Genomic DNA, 18113 nt, shown 5'->3' with positions numbered 1-18113 from the left:
ATCTTAGACTTCTGGCCTTCAGAACCATGGAAAAATAAGCTTCTGTTGTTTAAGCCACCCAGGCTGTGGTACTTGATTACAGCAGCCTTAGCAAACTAATACTACCCTTTCTCTACTACTTCTAGAAGGGTATCACTATTTCTCATCTTTCCTTCAGAGACAAATTCTCAGAGTTGTCTATACTCAGTGTCTCCTTCATCACACTTCACTGTCATTCTAAATTCACTCCAATGTGCTGCCAGCCTTGCCACTCCATGCTCAACAGTCACCAGTGGCCTCAATCTTGTACATTCTAATGGACATGTTAAGCTGTCCTCTTAGCAGCATTCTACAGGGTTCCCAACTCCATCCTGAAATGCTTCCCTTGGCTTCCATGACACAGAACTCTTCACACCTTTCTCCTCCGTCTCTGGCCAATCCTTCACTGTCTTCTTTTCAGGAATATGCTCCTCTATCTTGTCATTAAATGCTGGAGTTTCTCAAAGCTCAGTTAAAAAAAGCCCTCTTTTCACCTACTCTCAGGAATTTCCTTGGTCAACTCTCACCCACATCAATGCTTTTAATTGCCATTCATACATGACGAACAACTATGTCACCAGGCCAGACTTCTCTGATTTCTGGACCTGTTTGGGACTACCCTTCCATATTTTCTCTCAGTGTCTCAAAGTCACCTCAAATTCAACACGTCTAAGCAACATGCAGAAGAACGAAACTGTACCACTTTCGTACACCATACAGAAAAATAAATTCAATATGGATGAAAAACCTAAATGTGACACAGGAAACCATCAAAATCCTAGACGAGAACACAGGCGGAAACCTCTTTGACCTTGGATGTAAACTTCTTACTAGACACATCACCATAGGCAAGGCAAACAAAAGCAAAAATGAACTATTGGGACTTCATCAAGATAAAAGCCTTCTACGCAGCAAAGGAAACAGTCAACAAAACTAAAAGGCAGTCTACAGAATGGGAGAAGATATTTGCAAATGACATATCTGACAAAGGGTTAGTATCCAAAATCTACAAAGAACTTATCAAACTCAACACCCCCCAAAAAAGTAACCCAGCTAAGAAATGGGCAGAAGACATGAATAGACACTTTTCCAAAAAAGACATCCAGATGGCTAAAAGACATATGAAAAGACACTCAACATCACTCATCATCAGGGGGATACAAATCAAAACCATGATGAGATACCATCTCACACCTGTCAGGATGGCTAAAATTAATAACACAAGGAACAAGAGGTGTTGTCGAGGATGCAGAGAAAGGGGACCCCTCTTACACTGTTGGTGGGAACGCAAACTGGTGCATCCACTCTGGAGAACAGTATGGAGATTCCTCAAAGGGTTAAAAATAGAGCTACCCTGTGACCCAGCAATTGCCCTACTAGGTATTTACCGAAAGGATACAAACATACTGATCTGAAGGGGTACATGCCCCCCAGTGTTTATAGCAGCATTATCAACAATAACCAAACTATGAAGAGAGCCATCTGTCCATTGACAGAGGAATGGATAAAGAAGACGTGGTATTGGGGTGCCCGGGTGGCTCAGTCATTTAAGCATCTGCCTTTGGCTCAGGTCATGATCCCAGTGCCCTCAGCAGGGAGCCTGCTTCTTCCTCTCCCTCTACTCTTCCCAGCACGCCCCCTCCCCGCTCATGTGCTCTCTCTCTCTTTCTCAAAAAACCAAAATCTTAAAAAAAAAAAAAAAAAAAAAGATGTGGTGTGTGTGTGTACACACACACACACACACACACACACACACAGTGGAATATTACTCAACCATCAAAAAGAATGAAATCTTGCCCTTTGTAATGACATGGATGGAACTAGAATATATTATGCTAAGTGAAATAAGTCAGTCAGAGAAAGACAAATACCATATGACCTTACTCATATGTGGAATTTAAGAAACAAAACAAATGAACACATGGGAAGGGGTGGGGAAGGAAAGAGGGAAACAAACCATAAGCAACTCTTAACAATAGAGAACAAACTGAGGGTTGATGGAGGGAAGTGGGTAGGGGATGGGTTAGCTGGGTATTAAGGAAGGGCAATCATTGTAATGAGCACTGGGTGTTATATGTAAGAGATTAATCACTGAATTCTACTCCAGAAACCAAAATTGCACTGTATGTTAATTACCTAAAATTTAAATTAAAAAAAAAATTCGACATGTCTAAAAGCAAACTCATGATTCACCTAAAACCAAATCCTGTCCAGTGTTTCCTAACTGGACAACAAGACCACCCATCAAGTCTTACAAGTCAGAAAAATGATTCATCTCTGATATTTTCTTCTTACCCTTACTCCCACCACTTTCCTTCTTGGGACTTGGCACAATTGCAATTTTACAACTATTTGTGTAATTATGTAATAATGCACCATAAAAGTGGGGATGTGGTCTATTTTTAATCACAATTATATTCTACCTAGCACAAAGTCACACTATTGTAGACATTCATTTTTTGAAAGAGTGAGCAAATAACATATTATTTATAGAAAATTCATTATATGCTAAGCACTAAATATTTTATAAACATTTTCTTTAATCTTTGTAGCAGCCCTATTAAGTAGGTATTACTATTGCTGTTGTCATCCTCAGTTTACTGAGGAGGAAGCTAAGGCACTGAGAAGTTACATTTCCTTCCCAAGAGTAAACAACTTGGAAGTAGTAGAAAAAGGCGGACCCATATCACTTGAGAAACTTGTATACCACTAAGCTATTCTATATTTATGGTTTTCAAAGATACTCTCAAGCTACTTGGCTGAAGTTTACCTAGGTTTAATACTATCTATAACTTATAAATATGTTTCATAGAAAAAGTTATGTACAATTAATGTATGCTTGGAAATCTTCAGTCTATATGTGGCTATCATGAGAAAGACTAAATCTTTTTGCCTGGAATTCAAGATCTTCCATGATCCAACTTCTTCCTTCCTTTCAAGACTTTTCCACTCTAACACCCTGATGTTCTAGTCAGGGGTCAGCAAACTACTGCCTACAGGCCAATTGTGACTACCCATTATTTTTGCAAATAAAATTTTATTTTACCACAGCCACACACATTTGTTTACATGATGTCTACACACTACAAGAGCAAAACTTAACAGCCATAGCTATAAGAACTATACAGTCCACAAAGCCTAAACATTTACTATTTGGTCCTATTTTTTAAGAAAAGTCTGCCAACAACGGGACCTGACGTATAGACTAGAGCCTAGTACAACGGAAACGAATAGATACCATTAATCAAGCACTGGATTCTTTCAACAAACCTTTCAAAAGAGGTCTTGTTACCCTTGTTTCAGTTAATGAAAGAAGGAAGGAAGGGAAAGAAAGAGAGGGATGTTAAAAAAGAAGGAAGTCCGTTCGAGGTACAGGTGTGTGAATAATGTGACCATGATCACAGTAAGTGAGTGGAGGAACTGGGATTTAGATCATACTTGCTGACCATGCTTTATGATTCAAAGGCCAAAAACTTCCCATGGAGCCTTACTGCTTCTTTTTTCCTCAACAGAGCTTGGGATTTCATGCTACTAGTGTTTATTTATGCTACTCTTTCTCCTGCATAAAATGCCAGTTCTCCTTTAAAACTTAAAGGAGGTGCCTGGTGAAATCTTAACACATTCTTGGAGAAAAAGCTCAACTACTACCTCCTCTGCTAAATCTTCCTAGATTATCTGCAGCCAGGGGAATAATCCCTCCTATAGATGCCCACAACACTTCTGTCATCTCCTTTAACACTTAAGACTTCATCCCCTTAGCTTAATGATAGCAAAAACTAAATGCACCTTTATATTCTATAGAAAACCTAGCACAATGTCTTCTACATTTCATTGCTGGATTTTTAAAGTAAAATATTTAATATTTATTTCTTAATTCAACAGAGGAAAATCAGAACATGGTCTAAATAACAGAAATGTCTTAGTATTGAGTTTTAGTATTTTTAGCCTACTGTTTTTATACTGTTTTCTAAAATCAACTCTAAAAGGAACTAAAACTTAGTAAGTATTAAATACATTAAAGGTTTCTATCAGCATCAAAAAATAATAAAATTTAATATTAAAATTCCTTATATGTCATCATTTTTCTAGGAAAGAAAAACTCTTCATAATGTCTAAATTTAAAAAAACTAACGAGTTATTAGAAGAATAAATCAATTATCAATAATAAAATGTTATTTATTACAAGAATACAGAGACCACAGATATTTTCCAACAACTAGTTACTTTTAAAGTTCATAAAGATAGAGTGAGATGAATGCTCAATGTCATCACTGCAGAAATAATATTGCTTTAATGCAAATACTATTTGTAAAAATGTACCTAAAATAGTTTCAGTCTGTTTTGATAGGACTCAGGTTCTCTATACAGTATAATAAGGCTTAGTATAAAATCAGTCACACAGTAGAACTTATTTTTAAAAACTCTAACATTTAGAATTTTTTTAAGTTAAATATATTCAAATCAAGCACCTACCTGCATCACCTTCTGCTGAATCTCCTCTAACTGTGTACGCTTACTACGTTGCCTACAAACTTCCTGGTAGCGAGTATACTGTTCTCTCAGTGAATCTAATAATTTCATAACCTGTGGCTGGGCCAGCAGTTCATCATCCATAGGAGACCATGAGACCCCTCCATCTGAGCCATTAAATCGACGCTGCTGTAATTCGGACAACAATTCATGCCCTTTAAGAATGAAAGATACTTATAATTAATATCCATAAAGAAATACAATTGTTACTTCTCAATCTCCTCAATTTTAGTCCCTTATTTTTAGAACCTATCTGCCTACATGTCTTTCTAACTATCTACCAGGTCATAATTACTGAAATGCAATTTTTAAATTTATATAGAAATAAATAGGAAATAGCATATTTTAGTATATTAGTATATTTATATATGTAATATATATTATGAATGTATATACTATATATGCTACACTATTTAGCGAATACATGGCTTTTTTTTTTTTCGATATCTCTTTGTCATCACATTCTTGTTATTGGTGGACTCATTATTCAGGAAATTGTGCCAACCAATACTCTTTCTCTGTAGAGCACAATTACACTCTGGGATTTCTGTCTAGTATGGTACTAACTAGTATAATCTATCTGATGGTACTAATCAATACTAAGCAATATGTTGTAGGATTTCAGTATTAATCCATACCCTTAATCAAAGTATCTAAAACAAAAGCTGACAGTGTAACAAATGTATGATTAAAGGGAGAAAGCTTTATTACTGGTACAAAGTAAAATTTAAATAGTCCCTAAGGAATCCCTACAACATACTAACTGTGAAACATGAGGGACTATACTAGGGTAAGAACTTCATTCAATGTTATTCAATTACAGCAAAGTCATGTAAGAAAATCCATCCGTGCACGAGAAATTAAAACTGCAGAATATGCAACATCTAAAACTGGAATTTTAAAAGTGAATAAATTGCAAACTGTTTTTCCAGGATAATACTATTCCAATTATTACCTAAGGACCAAAAATATATGCAGATACTTAAATTCTCTTCATCTTTACTCAGAAAAATGTCCTAAATTTAAATGACTTTCAAACTTAGAAACAGAATTTTTATCATGATTTGAAGGTATTTCCAATTTCTAAAATATAACCAAAATCGTTCTAAAACTCTCCATTTTTATACTCTCTTTTTATCCCTGCTTTAAGAGTCAACAGCATCTAAAGAAAGAAATTAGTGGCATATAAAGTTAATTTCAAAACACAAATTTAAAAAGCTTCTTAATTCAAGGGCTTCAGTAGCTTTCAAAAATGTTAAATATAAACATGGAATTAAATTTAAACCTGGAGCAAGCCATATTTTTACTGACAGTCTACTGTACCTGCTCAACACGTAGGAATTCATAGATTACAATTATTTCTTTGTTCTCTAAGGAAGAAAGATCTATATCATACCGAAAACACTTGGCACAATGGAATCACTACAATGTAGATATTCAGAATTTTTCTTTACATTACATGTTATAATTAGAACTGTTTTAAAGACTTTTACGAAGTATATATTCACACACATTTTATATATATATATACATACACACATATAAAGCCATTAAGATCAGAAGTCATTTATTTTTTCTTTTACAATTGTTATTACTCTTAATGTTTTCCATATGGAAACATTTCCATTAGAGAAGCAGCACCACATAATGATTTCAAGGACTATACTTTGAAACCAAACTGCTTTGGTTCAAGTCCCAACTCTAACATTCCTAGTTGTGTAACCTGCTTAAGTTACTGAGCTTTTTTGCCTCAGTTTCCCCATCTTAAAATTGGGATGATAATAGTAACCTGTTTTTAGTGGTATGGTGACACAGTTTAATAGTTATTCCATCCAATAGTTATGAAAAGTTTTTTCATATCTCTAAGCCTTAGCTTCCTCAAGTAAAAAATAGAGAAAGTAATACTAATTATCTCAAGAGGTCATTAAGGAGAATGGAATATGAAAATACAATCTTAGAACCCAAGGAGTATTCAATAATCCTCGTAGCAATCCAATGAAATTGAAACTTAACTTACCTCCATTTCACAGATAAGGAAACAAATACAAATATTTCAAGGGAGAAATAATTTAACAATTTATCATTATTAATACTTTCTAAAAATATTGTAAAGTATATCAACACAGTTAGGTTAAACCAAAGACCAGTTTTAAAATTCCCCTTGAGTTTCTATCACGTAATACATGCTTAATCAATGTTTATTTCATGAACCAATCAATATATGATTGGTTTATTGGATTATGATTATCACCGATAAACACATTTTTTAATCTTACCTGTCTGAAGAACTGTTTCAGGATCAACTGATGGAAGAAAGTTTAAATCCACAGACCTGGCAAACACCACAAGAATAATTAAAAAAAGAAAACAACTATATTTTTATCTAACCTAAGAAAATCCTTTATATATGCATATCAAAACAGGAGCTTATGGTATGGAAATCTGAAGCACACTACTCTACCAGGCTAATACCCTTAAGCATTAAGAAACCAATTAGTGGTAATTAAATACTAGTAGCCCCCCCAAAAATCTATGTGATAAATCACAAAATACACTGCTTGAAAAAAAGTTTATTATTATTATAGTATTATTTCAAATACATCGAAGGAATCCATTTTAGTATTTTCCCACTGCATATTTATTCCAAAATGAAATGTGTAACTATATAATAACCCAGAAATGTTAACATTAAAAATGCATGGAGCGATCCTCCAATTAACGTTTACTTATCTACAGCAACCTTTGAGAGCTACAAATAGTCTCTGATATTCACGTGCGTGTGCATCCCCAAGCAGTTGTACTCTCTTTCCTGTACTAATTGTGCTTCATTTGCAGTTGGACCATGCTCTGTATTTTTTAAAACACATATGGAAAGCAGAAAATGAAGAAAAGATACAGTACATGGCAAATCAAAGCCTAGGACCTTGCTGCTGTAACTGACAGGTCCTGCTCTAAATCTTTCACTTCTGTTGATTAATCTGGGCCCTCACCTCTTATGTAGCCTGGATGCTTCTGAAGTAATGACATTAAAAAGGTGATGAAAATTTGCAAGAGGAGGGACTTTATTATCTGGGATTTAAAAGAGGGTAAGTAATAACACTTGAGTTCCTTGGGGAGGAACTGGCAAATACAAGATTTTATTTGATACTTCATGTAATCATGCAAACAAGCATTTCCCAAAACACTGAACAAGATATTATTAGATGGAGAAAAAGGGGTCCTGTTGGCATGTAAGTACAGGAAACAGGTTTCTTTACTGCAATGCTTTCTCAGGACCTGTAATCTGTAAATGTTCACAGTCATTCTCAGAGAGGAAAACATGGTAAACAGCATTAAGCTGGGACCATGAACTCATTTTCTACAGGGACTCTCTTAGAGCCTCTTTCCGGAGGAAAATGACTTTAAGAACCATTAAACTTACTCTGCTAGGCTACTCAGAAAGGAAGAGGTTTGGCTAATTTTTGTCAACCAACTCGTGTGACGTTTTCAATTCCTAAACCACAGCATAGAGTGTATGTATTATCTATACAACACGCGTATTTACGTGCATGTCAAAATTTCACATTTTATATTTTTATATGGTATCTACAGGACAATAATATTCCTAAATGCTTTCTGTGACTAACTAGATTTCCATTCAAACCATTTGTTTTCACATTTTCACTTTGTTTTAATCAAGACTTGGTGTTAAACCCTGACCTTCTCACATCCCCTTTACCTTATTATCTCAGTTAACTGGTATGGGACTATACTAGTATTCAAGGAATAACAAGATGCATTTTATCAAGGTTCCATTATATTTTTAAGGTCAGATTCAAAAGACAGAGGCAGAGATGAGCGCTGATCCTTTCAAATTTCCTAATGAAAAATTACTGTTCTTGTGACCACTTTGTTGAGAGACCAGAAAGGATTAATTTGCTTCCTAAGGAGCTTTTAACCTGGGGAGAGGGATTTGGCTTACCAACAAAAAAATGAAAATTGTTAAGGTTGTGAAGTTCAGTGGAAATCTGTTAAAATGATAAATCTAAATAGTTACATTTAGATAATACAACTGAACAATTACTTCGTTCAGTGTCATCAACACTAAATTCTCCAAGTTAAACTCATAAATATATTTTATAAGGACATAGGAGTTCTAGAAGGTAGACATTTAAGAAGTATTTAGATGAGGTTATAATAATTTTATTTCAAGCTGCAACCTTTTCCATACTCTTCACAAGCAAAGTAGAACTCTAAAAAGAAAATGGTTTCATTTTGAAAACATGTTCTTGCAAATAAATTTTTAAGGTAAAAACATTTTATTCATCAAAATGTCTTTTGTAAAGAAACTTTGATTCAAATCAAGAAATATACATGTAAAGCAAATTCTCATGAATAAATAAATTTAATTCAACTTTTGTATGCCAATTTTGATTGGAGAATTGCTTACATCTTACTTTTAGCTTGCATTAATAGAGGTATCGTTCATCAGGTTAATCATAGCTTTGCAAAGGTATAATTGCATGACACCAGCCACCTACCTTTCTTTCTCTTGCTGATTTCCTTTATCACTTCCATTGTTAATCAAAGCAAGTTCATCTAGTAATGATGTAGATTCCTTTGTAAACTTCTCAAAAACCTACAATATAAGACTTTGTTAACATATTAAGAATAATCTTAAAAGTTAATGTTTACATAAGGATTTCAGTTAAGATGAATAGAATTAGCCAGGCAGAATTCCCTTTTCCTCTCCTGATGTCACTTCATACAATTGAACCACCAGCGCACAACAACTTAGAGAGAAGACAAAACCCCCTTCTAGAACAATGAAGAGTTTCAATGGATAAGGAATTTTTAAAATTTAAATAGAGTAAGAAATTATTTTTATTTCTCAGACAAGTTTATTTTTATTCCTGTGTTTTGTGAAGAAACATCTGCACTAGTAACAGTTTTAACTACATGAACATGATTTAGACCATTATTAATCTTCTAATTCCAGTTACAGAATATTTCTTTATGTTCTTCTATCACCAATCCATACTGGTGGCATACAATAGTTCAAGAGTTTTATATATGAGCATGCAGCATAAAAATAAATTAGTTATAACTTTAACATGATTTCTTAAAATATTTCTAAAAAAGGATTTGTGCAAGTCTGTTTATAGTAAAGGGGACACTCACTTGACTGATACCACTGTCCAAATATGATGGAAATTGGTTATCCATTCTGAAATATCCAAGTTTATTATTCTTCAATAAAATTAAGCTTATACAATGACTCTTGAACAACATGTTTTTGGGAAGTCAAAAGTTATATACAGATTTTCAACTCGAGAGAGGGTTAGGGCCCCCAACTTCCATGTCATTCAAAGAATAACTGTAATTTAAACTGAGTTAATTATAAGTTGTTCTTTTAGTCCCCAGTAGTTTGATTAAACAATGCCATAGCATGCAGAGGAATTGACTTCAGTCTGGCCAAAGACACATTTTCAGAAATGAAAACCTTAACCTATCAAACTGCTCTTCAATTCAAGCTGATGTTTAAATATCCTCTCTGAAAATGGTACATCAAATAGATTACCTCTCAGGAAATTATGCTATTCTGTCATTCAACTAAAATATTCACAATTTTGACTAGTAATACTGCTACAAATGACAACAGCAAAAGCAAGCACTTACGAGTCTGAATACAGAGTATTTGCCTTCAAGCATTATGCTATCATGTGGTATGCACTACATTTTATTTTTGTAACAAAGAACAATCTACATGTTAGTTACTTAAAATGATAAAGTTATCAAAATATGTCTTATTTGTATGTGATAACATTTTATCTCACTGTAATATACCAACCAGTCTCTTATTTAACCAGTCCATGTGATCGTAGGTGAGACTCCCACCAAAATCTTCTGTTAACTGGCATGGTTCTATGTAACGAGTCAATTTATTGGCAGACACTAAAATAACCTATAAAAGTAAAAAGAAAAGACCATTTAGTAAGCCAATGTTAATGGCCATGAAAGCAATAAGGAGGTAAATCAGGTTAAAATATGCAATACTGTTTCTAAAATGATGATATATTATCATGTATTGAATTAATACAAGATTAAAATACATTAACAGAAGCATTTAAAATCAATTCAAAAGTTGTGGATACCTGCTAAGAATAAGCTATTATAAACCATATATAATACCACATTTTAAAACATGAGACACAGCTGAGATGAAATATTTTCAAAATTTTATCAATATTAATAGCTTCTTGGTAATAAAAATCAATTCCTTTGATACAATATAATCAGCAAAAAAATTTTCATACAACCTTAAAATTAGCTAATTCAATAAGGTGATAAGCACAAATAATAATAAATCTAGCAATCAAAAAACTATACCCTTTAAAGTTTCTATAACATTTTTTGATTATATATTAACAAAACATGTCCTATAATACTAGAGTAAAACTCAGGATAACATATACTAATATTTAATTTGAAAATCAAAACTAAAAAGCAGGGAGAAGTTCAAAGAATTCATAAACTTGAAATTTACATATTAAGGTGATAAACTTTTAAAGCTGAACTTTAAAATATTTTAAGTACAAATTATAGAATGACCTAAGAGATCACCATTCACTAAATAAAATTTCAAGAGGATATACAGGAATATAAAAGAAAATATATGTGTGAGAGAAAGATAATCAAATGGTAGTGTTAATGCAAAAATGATACATGAAAATTTTAATCCCCCCCCCAAAATGTGCTAGTAAAACAACATGTTTAATATGTCTGGCTGGAAAGAGCACCATTCACACCCTAACAATAACAAAAGCCAGATAATCTATAAAATTAATAACTTTTGTGGAACTTTCTCAGAGAGCCAAGGTCACAGAAAAATCACGGACTCTGAAAACAAAGAAAAGACAGCACCATAGAGGGAATGGTGGAAGGGGAGTCTACAAAGTGGCATGAGCAAAGTTTTTGGGGATGATGGAATTCTTCGGTATCTTGACTGTGGTGAAGGATTTACAACTATATGAATTGGTCGAATCTCATAAAACTGTAGGCTAAAAGGGGTGAACTGTACTGCATGTACATTACTGTTCAATAAAGCTCACTTTTTAAAAAATTTAAAAAAAGATAACAACAAAAACAACGTAAGAAGGACTTGTGGGCAAACTACTAGAGAAAGAAAGAAGGAAAAGAAAAATTCAGAAACATACCTAATATGCAAAACTGGGTACATCCATACCATATATGAAGTTATAATATAAACATTAAATGAGAGGAGATTACCAAAACTGCAAACTACTTTACTAAAGGGAGGAGGGATAAATCATCTTAGTAAGATAAGAAAAACATGGTATCGGGGCGCCTGGGTGCCTCGGTTGGTTAAGCCTCTGCCTTTGGCTCAGGTCATGATCCCGGGTTCCTGGGATCAAGCCCCACATCAGGTTCCCTTCTCAGAGGGCAGTCTGCTTCTCCCTCTCCCTCTGCCCCCTTCTGCTTGTGCTTGCTCTCTCTCTCTAATAAATAAATAAAATCTTTAAAAAAAAAAGTTCATAAAACTATCAAGGAAAAATGGATCCCATCATAATAATTAAAGTTTATAACAAACAGCTATTGATAATAATATATTAAGTAACTAAAAGCCATAAACAGCTATTGATAATAATATATTAAGTAACTAAAAGCCATAAACATTTATACTAGAAAAGAAAGGGTAATGAATAATGAATTAAGTGACCTACTTAAGAAATTTGGGTCAGGGAGTAGTGGGAGAACAAAGGAATAAATCCAAAGGAAACAGAAGGAAGAAGGTGAAAAAATAAGAAATTAATAAAGCCAAAAGCTGTTCTTCAAAAAAACTAAAATAAAATTGATAAATTTCTGAGATGATAAAGAAGAAAAGCACAAAAAATAATAGTAAGAGTGAAAAGAACACAGCTACATTGACAGCAGTGGCTAAAAAAATAATACAGACACAGAACAATTTTGTGTCAATAACTGCAAATTTAGAAGAAATGGACAAATTCCTATAAGAAATCATTTATCAATATTGACGTCAGAAAAAATAAAACACTTATGCCAACGAAGTGAAGTGAATCACTAGACTCTTTCCATTTTCAGTAATCATGCATTAGTGATTATTTTAATATTGCTATTCTGAGGTCATTTGATGAGGAAGAAAGCAAATGATTAATATAAGACATTCTAATTCTGCCACTCCTGAGGTCCTTGAGAAAATGGAATTCCTGAGAAGGAAGATGTTAACAGGGAAAAAGTTATGCTTATGCTCTTCAATTTGAGTTGGAAGTATCAGTTTAAACTCATGATGTATTTCATCTTAAATAAAAACACACACACTATTCTCATACACAAATCTAGTTCTGACCACTGACAAGTTTAGAAAGGATGACCGGTTCTGTAGAAATGCACACCTCTAGCATCCGGACTGCTACCTCCAAATACCATTTCCCTTTAAAGGGAATCAGGGCTCCCTGGGGAAATGGCCAATTCCTGGTCTTGGGGGCTAGAAACATTCATGATGAGCTTAGACCATCTTCTCATCCAGGTATCAACAGATGTATCAAAGACTACTTGGGTTGTGCCAAAAGGCTTGAAAAGGCTTCCAATGGCCAAAGACTGAACAATTTGCATATCAATAAAATAATAAATGCCATATTTTGAAACATTAAATATGTTTAATTCAATGAGCTCATAGTGATACAAAAGAAATGATCATCACTGGACTACACTGGGGAATAAATTTACTTTGTTGAAAGCTAGCAAATACAGGGAAATAGGCATTTATCTGGCCTTTCATATACAAACTGTACCACTGAGTAAACAATCAGTGAAGGTAAGTTTCTCATGATTGATGTGTTCCAGTTAGTGAACGAAGAAAGAATAGAACTAGAACATTATCATTTTAAATCTTTACTAAATCCAGGCACTAAACATAAAGGGCCACTAGCATCACAAAAACAATAATCATTACGAGTTTCATGATCAAGGAACACATTACCACTAATGAATAACCATGGAAAACATAATCAAACATGAAGCTTATCAATTGTCTAAATCCAACTATCAATTTATAAAAATACAGAGATTCAAAAAGGAAGAAGAATATGTTAAACTACACCACACAGATGCTTGCTGCAATGAAAAACTATAAGACAAACAACAACCTGGTCTCTTCAAGAAAAAAATACATAAGAAAGGAAAAAGAAAAATTAATATTAAGGAGCTTTATTTAATGAATTAATATAGAATCCCACAACCAATAGTAAGAGAATTACATATCCTTTTCAAGTAAGCATTAAATATTCAAAAACTTGACCATGTATCAGGCAATAAAGAAAGCCTTGGTATATTTCAAAGGAACTAATTGATAATATTCTGTCACCACAATGAAATTAAGTTAGAAATTAATTAATCAAATCAGAAATCGTTAATAAGGTTTTAAGACCCTATCTACTTGGAAAGGGATCTCAACCAATCACAATACGTAAACACTATTTGGATCCTGATTCAAATCAATCAATCTGTATATGCATAATTTATATATAAATTTATAAATAAATTTTAAAATATTATTTATGTATTTTGTATATAGCTCAATCCTTTTATTATATTTATTAAATATAGCTACTTGGTATTAAGGAATTGTTTCTTTTAAGGTATAATAATGGTATTGGGTTATATTTTTTAAAAGAATCTTAATGTTTTAAAGACACATAGAAAATATTTACAAATAAATTCAAATGTCTTCAATTTCCTTCCTATAATATCCCCATTCTTAAGGGTAAGAATGGGGCAGGATGGACCATGGTTTGACAGATGCTGGAACTGGGTTTAGGAATGCTTGGAGTTAACTGTAATATTTTGTTTACTTCTTTAGTGTTCATAATTCTTTATAACAAAAATACTAAAAACCTAAAATACATACATACATATATACATATATATTCTCTTTATATATATATACTCTCTTTTAAAAGTATCTTTTCAGAAAGAAAATGTCCAGCCAGTTTGTAAGTAAGTTTTAAAAATCAAAGAACAGATCATTTCAATCTTTTTTAGATAGATATATATCTATCTACACATACATAGATAGATATATATAGATATATTTAAGATTTTATTTATTTATCTGACAGAGAGAGAGAGAGAAAGACAGTACAAGCAGGGGCAGCAGCAGAGAGAGAGAAGCAGGCTCTCTGCTGAGCAGGGAACACTCCCAACTCATTTTATGAGACTAACATTGATACCCAAGGACAATCTGAGAAAAGAAAAGACCATATGACTTGCAAATATCAAGTATTAGCCAGTATCAAGCAAGGCTGTGGAGCAGTGAAAATTTTATACACTACAAGTGGATATATAAATTAGAATGCTTTTTTGGAAAGCAGTTTGGCATTATCTTAAAAATCTGAACATTTATATAACCTATGCCTGGATAATCTGCAAACAGAGAAAACCTCATACATGTTTTATCAGGAGACATGTACAAAAATGTTTGTAGCATATCATTTATAATGGCAAAAGAATGAAAACAACCCAAATATCAACCAACAGGAGAATACGTGGACTGTTTTTATTCACACAGCAGAATAACATTCAGCAATTAGAATGAATCAACTACATTTACTGCAAGAATACGCAAGAACCTTAGACATACAATGAGTGAGAAAAAGCTGGTCAGTGAACATTAAAATCATACCATTTTTAAAAAGCTCAGAACCAAGTGGAACTAATACAATATTAAGTAATAAATATTATCTTTAAATAGCAACTCTACAGATACAAATGTAAAATAACAAAAGATAAACACTCATTTGAAGATTTTCTTTCACATTTAAGTTTTTAATACGCGCGCGCACACACACACACACACAGAATGAGAAAATGAACAAAGGATGGATAAATACAAATAAATACCTTTATTTTGAGGTATTGATATTTGGGTTCTTAGGTTGGGTCGTGGGTATCCAAGTGTTTTAGTATTAAGTTTTGTATTTATATATAAGTTTTTTAAAAATATGTACCAAATACTATATTAAAAAACTGAAAACAGAATCAAGGAAGAATCAAGAGAAGGGAACGACTAACAGCAGGAACACGATGAGATCTCAAGTGCCAAGTGAAGAAAGTAACTTCTCCGAGGCAGCATGCAAGGAGATGACAGGGAGAACAAAGGAAATTCTAGAGATGGTAGTAACAGAAAAGCTGAGGGAGTTTATATGCCTTTTTCCCCCATTTAAAAATTAAAAGAAAAGATATAGAACATCAAATCACATTTTTGGTTAGTTTAGTAACAGCAAACTATATTATGCCTAAATGGCAATTAATGTAATCTCTCTTGTATGAGTTTGGCATATCTCAATTTCACTGTTTTCCTGTTTAGGTAACAGTAAGAGCTAATTTAAAATAAACATCAACATTTTTTTAAATAAATATCTTAGAATAAAAACACAGAAAAATGTTATCCTTTTATTGAAAAACTGATCACGGACAGCTTTATCCTCTTTTTCCAATGTAGCTTATTTAGACTAGTCCCTAGAGACAGGCATGATGTTGAACTGTAAATCTAAGTGGAGTCAGGCCACAGGAATGATCTCATCTGCCAGCAAGTCCTTCTGGGATCTAGGCAGATACTTTCACACAGTCAGCTCCTAGGGAGGGCCTTTTCCTTTCTCCAAAGTGCCTAGCAATCTATTAACTAGATAAATACTAACAATGAAACAGAAACATGTATTTACGATATGAGGAAATAAACTACTTTGCTAAATTGAGCACCAATTCACATCGGAAAAGATATTTCCAGAACACTCTCTCCTGGAAAGACAACTAAATAGAAAACATAATGAATGTAAAATATAATGAATGGTCTCTCTGCTCTTCTACTGTGCCTTATATGGCACAATAGTCTATTTAAACACTGAAATAGGAGTTAAGATGGCGGAGGAGTAGGGGTCCCCTTTTTCAGCTGGTCCCCTGAGTCGAGCTGGATAGGTACCAGACCATCCTGAACATCCACAAAATCAGCCTGAGACGCAGGAAGATCCATCTGGATCTCTACAAATGAACATCTCCAGCGATGAGTATTGAGGTACGAAGCGGGGAGCCAAGAAACCGCGCGCACAGATATCGGAAGATAAACGGAAGGGAGAGGGAGCTGCCGCATTCGGGCACCAGGAAGAGGTAGCCACCTGCACGGGGGAGCGGGCAGACTCACGGACCGGCACCCGCGAGAGAGCAGACTGAGACCGTGAGCCGGAGAACGCGCGAGACCAGACTGAAAACCGGAGCTCTAGAGTGCGCGAACCACACTGAAACAGAGCTCCGGAGCGCACGTGGGTGGCTAGAGGTGTTAGAAACACAAAGGACAGAGATGTGCTGGCCCTGGAAGTGAGGGCTGGGACGTGGCTGTGGGGCACACATCCCGGGATGCTGCAGGGTTTAGCAGCACCAACAGAAACAAAGTAGCCAGAACATCAGTGGAGAACGGTCTGTGATCCCTCTGTTATGAAACAGAGTCTGAGATTCGGCTACTGCTGCTCTGACTCTCAGAAGAGGCACAGCAAACCACCAGGGAAAGCCGCCAGAGAACAAAAGCCTGGAAATACCAGCTCACAGTGTGCCCAACCCCATCCCGCCTCGCAGGAGACACGGAGACTCTACCCAAACAGGGTTGCCTGAGTACTGGTGTGGCAGCCCCTCCCCCAGAAGGCAGGCTGAAAAATCAAGAAGCTCACATCCCTAAGGTCCCTATAAAACAAGTGCACACTGCCTGGGTCCTGGTCAATAATTTGGGCTCTGGACAACCCCGCAACCTCTCCTCATCAGAATGACGAGAAGGAGAAATCCACCCCAGCAAAGAAAAGACAATGAGTCTGTGGCCTCTGCGACAGAACTAATGGATATGGATATAACCAAATTATCAGAAATGGAGTTCAGAGTAACAATGGTCAAGATGATGTGTAGACTTGAAAAAAGTATTAACGAAAATGTTAATGAGAATATAGAATCTCTAAGGGCAGAAATGAGAGCAAATCTGGCAGAAATTAAAAATTCTATAAATCAAATGCAGTCAAAACTAGATGCTCTGACGGCCAGGGTAAATAAGGCAGAAGAACGTATCGGCGAATTAGAGGATGGGTTAGTAGAAGAGGAAGGTAAAATAGAAACGTGGCTCAAAAAAATCCATGCTCAAGAATGTAGGTTACGGGAGATTACTGATTCAATGAAACGTTCCAATGTCAGAATCATTGGCATCCCCGAGGGGGTGGAGAAAAATAAAGGTCTAGAAGAGATATTTGAACAAATTGTAGCTAAAAACTTCCCTAATCTAGCAAAGGAAACAAGCATTCGGGTCTAAGAGGCAGAGAGGACCCCTCCCAAGCTCAACCACGAGAAACCTACACCACATCATGTCATAGTGCAATTCACAAATATTAGATCCAAGGATACAGTATTGAAAGCAGCCAGGGCAAAGAAATTTCTCACGTACCAAGGCAAAGGTATCAGAATTACGTCAGACCTGTCTACACAGACCTGGAATGAGAGAAAGGGTTGGGGGGGGG

General features: G+C 34.6%; 1 protein-coding gene across 2 annotated transcripts in view; it reads right to left on the bottom strand.

Moving 5' to 3' along the window:
- Window positions 1-18113, bottom strand: part of SESTD1 (SEC14 and spectrin domain containing 1) — a 143803-nt gene that overhangs the window by 36351 nt on the left and 89339 nt on the right. For both annotated transcript variants that reach the window (XM_040643332.1, XM_040643330.1), the window contains 4 exons: window positions 10379-10492; window positions 9069-9166; window positions 6825-6880; window positions 4492-4703 (listed from right to left, as the gene is read on the bottom strand). In XM_040643332.1, the coding sequence (XP_040499266.1) occupies window positions 4492-4703; window positions 6825-6880; window positions 9069-9166; window positions 10379-10492 (480 nt within the window). The remainder of the gene's footprint in view (window positions 1-4491; window positions 4704-6824; window positions 6881-9068; window positions 9167-10378; window positions 10493-18113) is intronic.

Source organism: Ursus maritimus, unplaced genomic scaffold (genome assembly GCF_017311325.1).
Source record: "Ursus maritimus isolate PB19 unplaced genomic scaffold, ASM1731132v1 scaffold_1, whole genome shotgun sequence".
NCBI classification, from domain to species: Eukaryota; Metazoa; Chordata; class Mammalia; order Carnivora; family Ursidae; genus Ursus; species Ursus maritimus.
The sequence above is the reverse complement of the archived record's forward strand: the minus strand, read 5'-3'. Positions and strand labels throughout refer to the sequence as shown.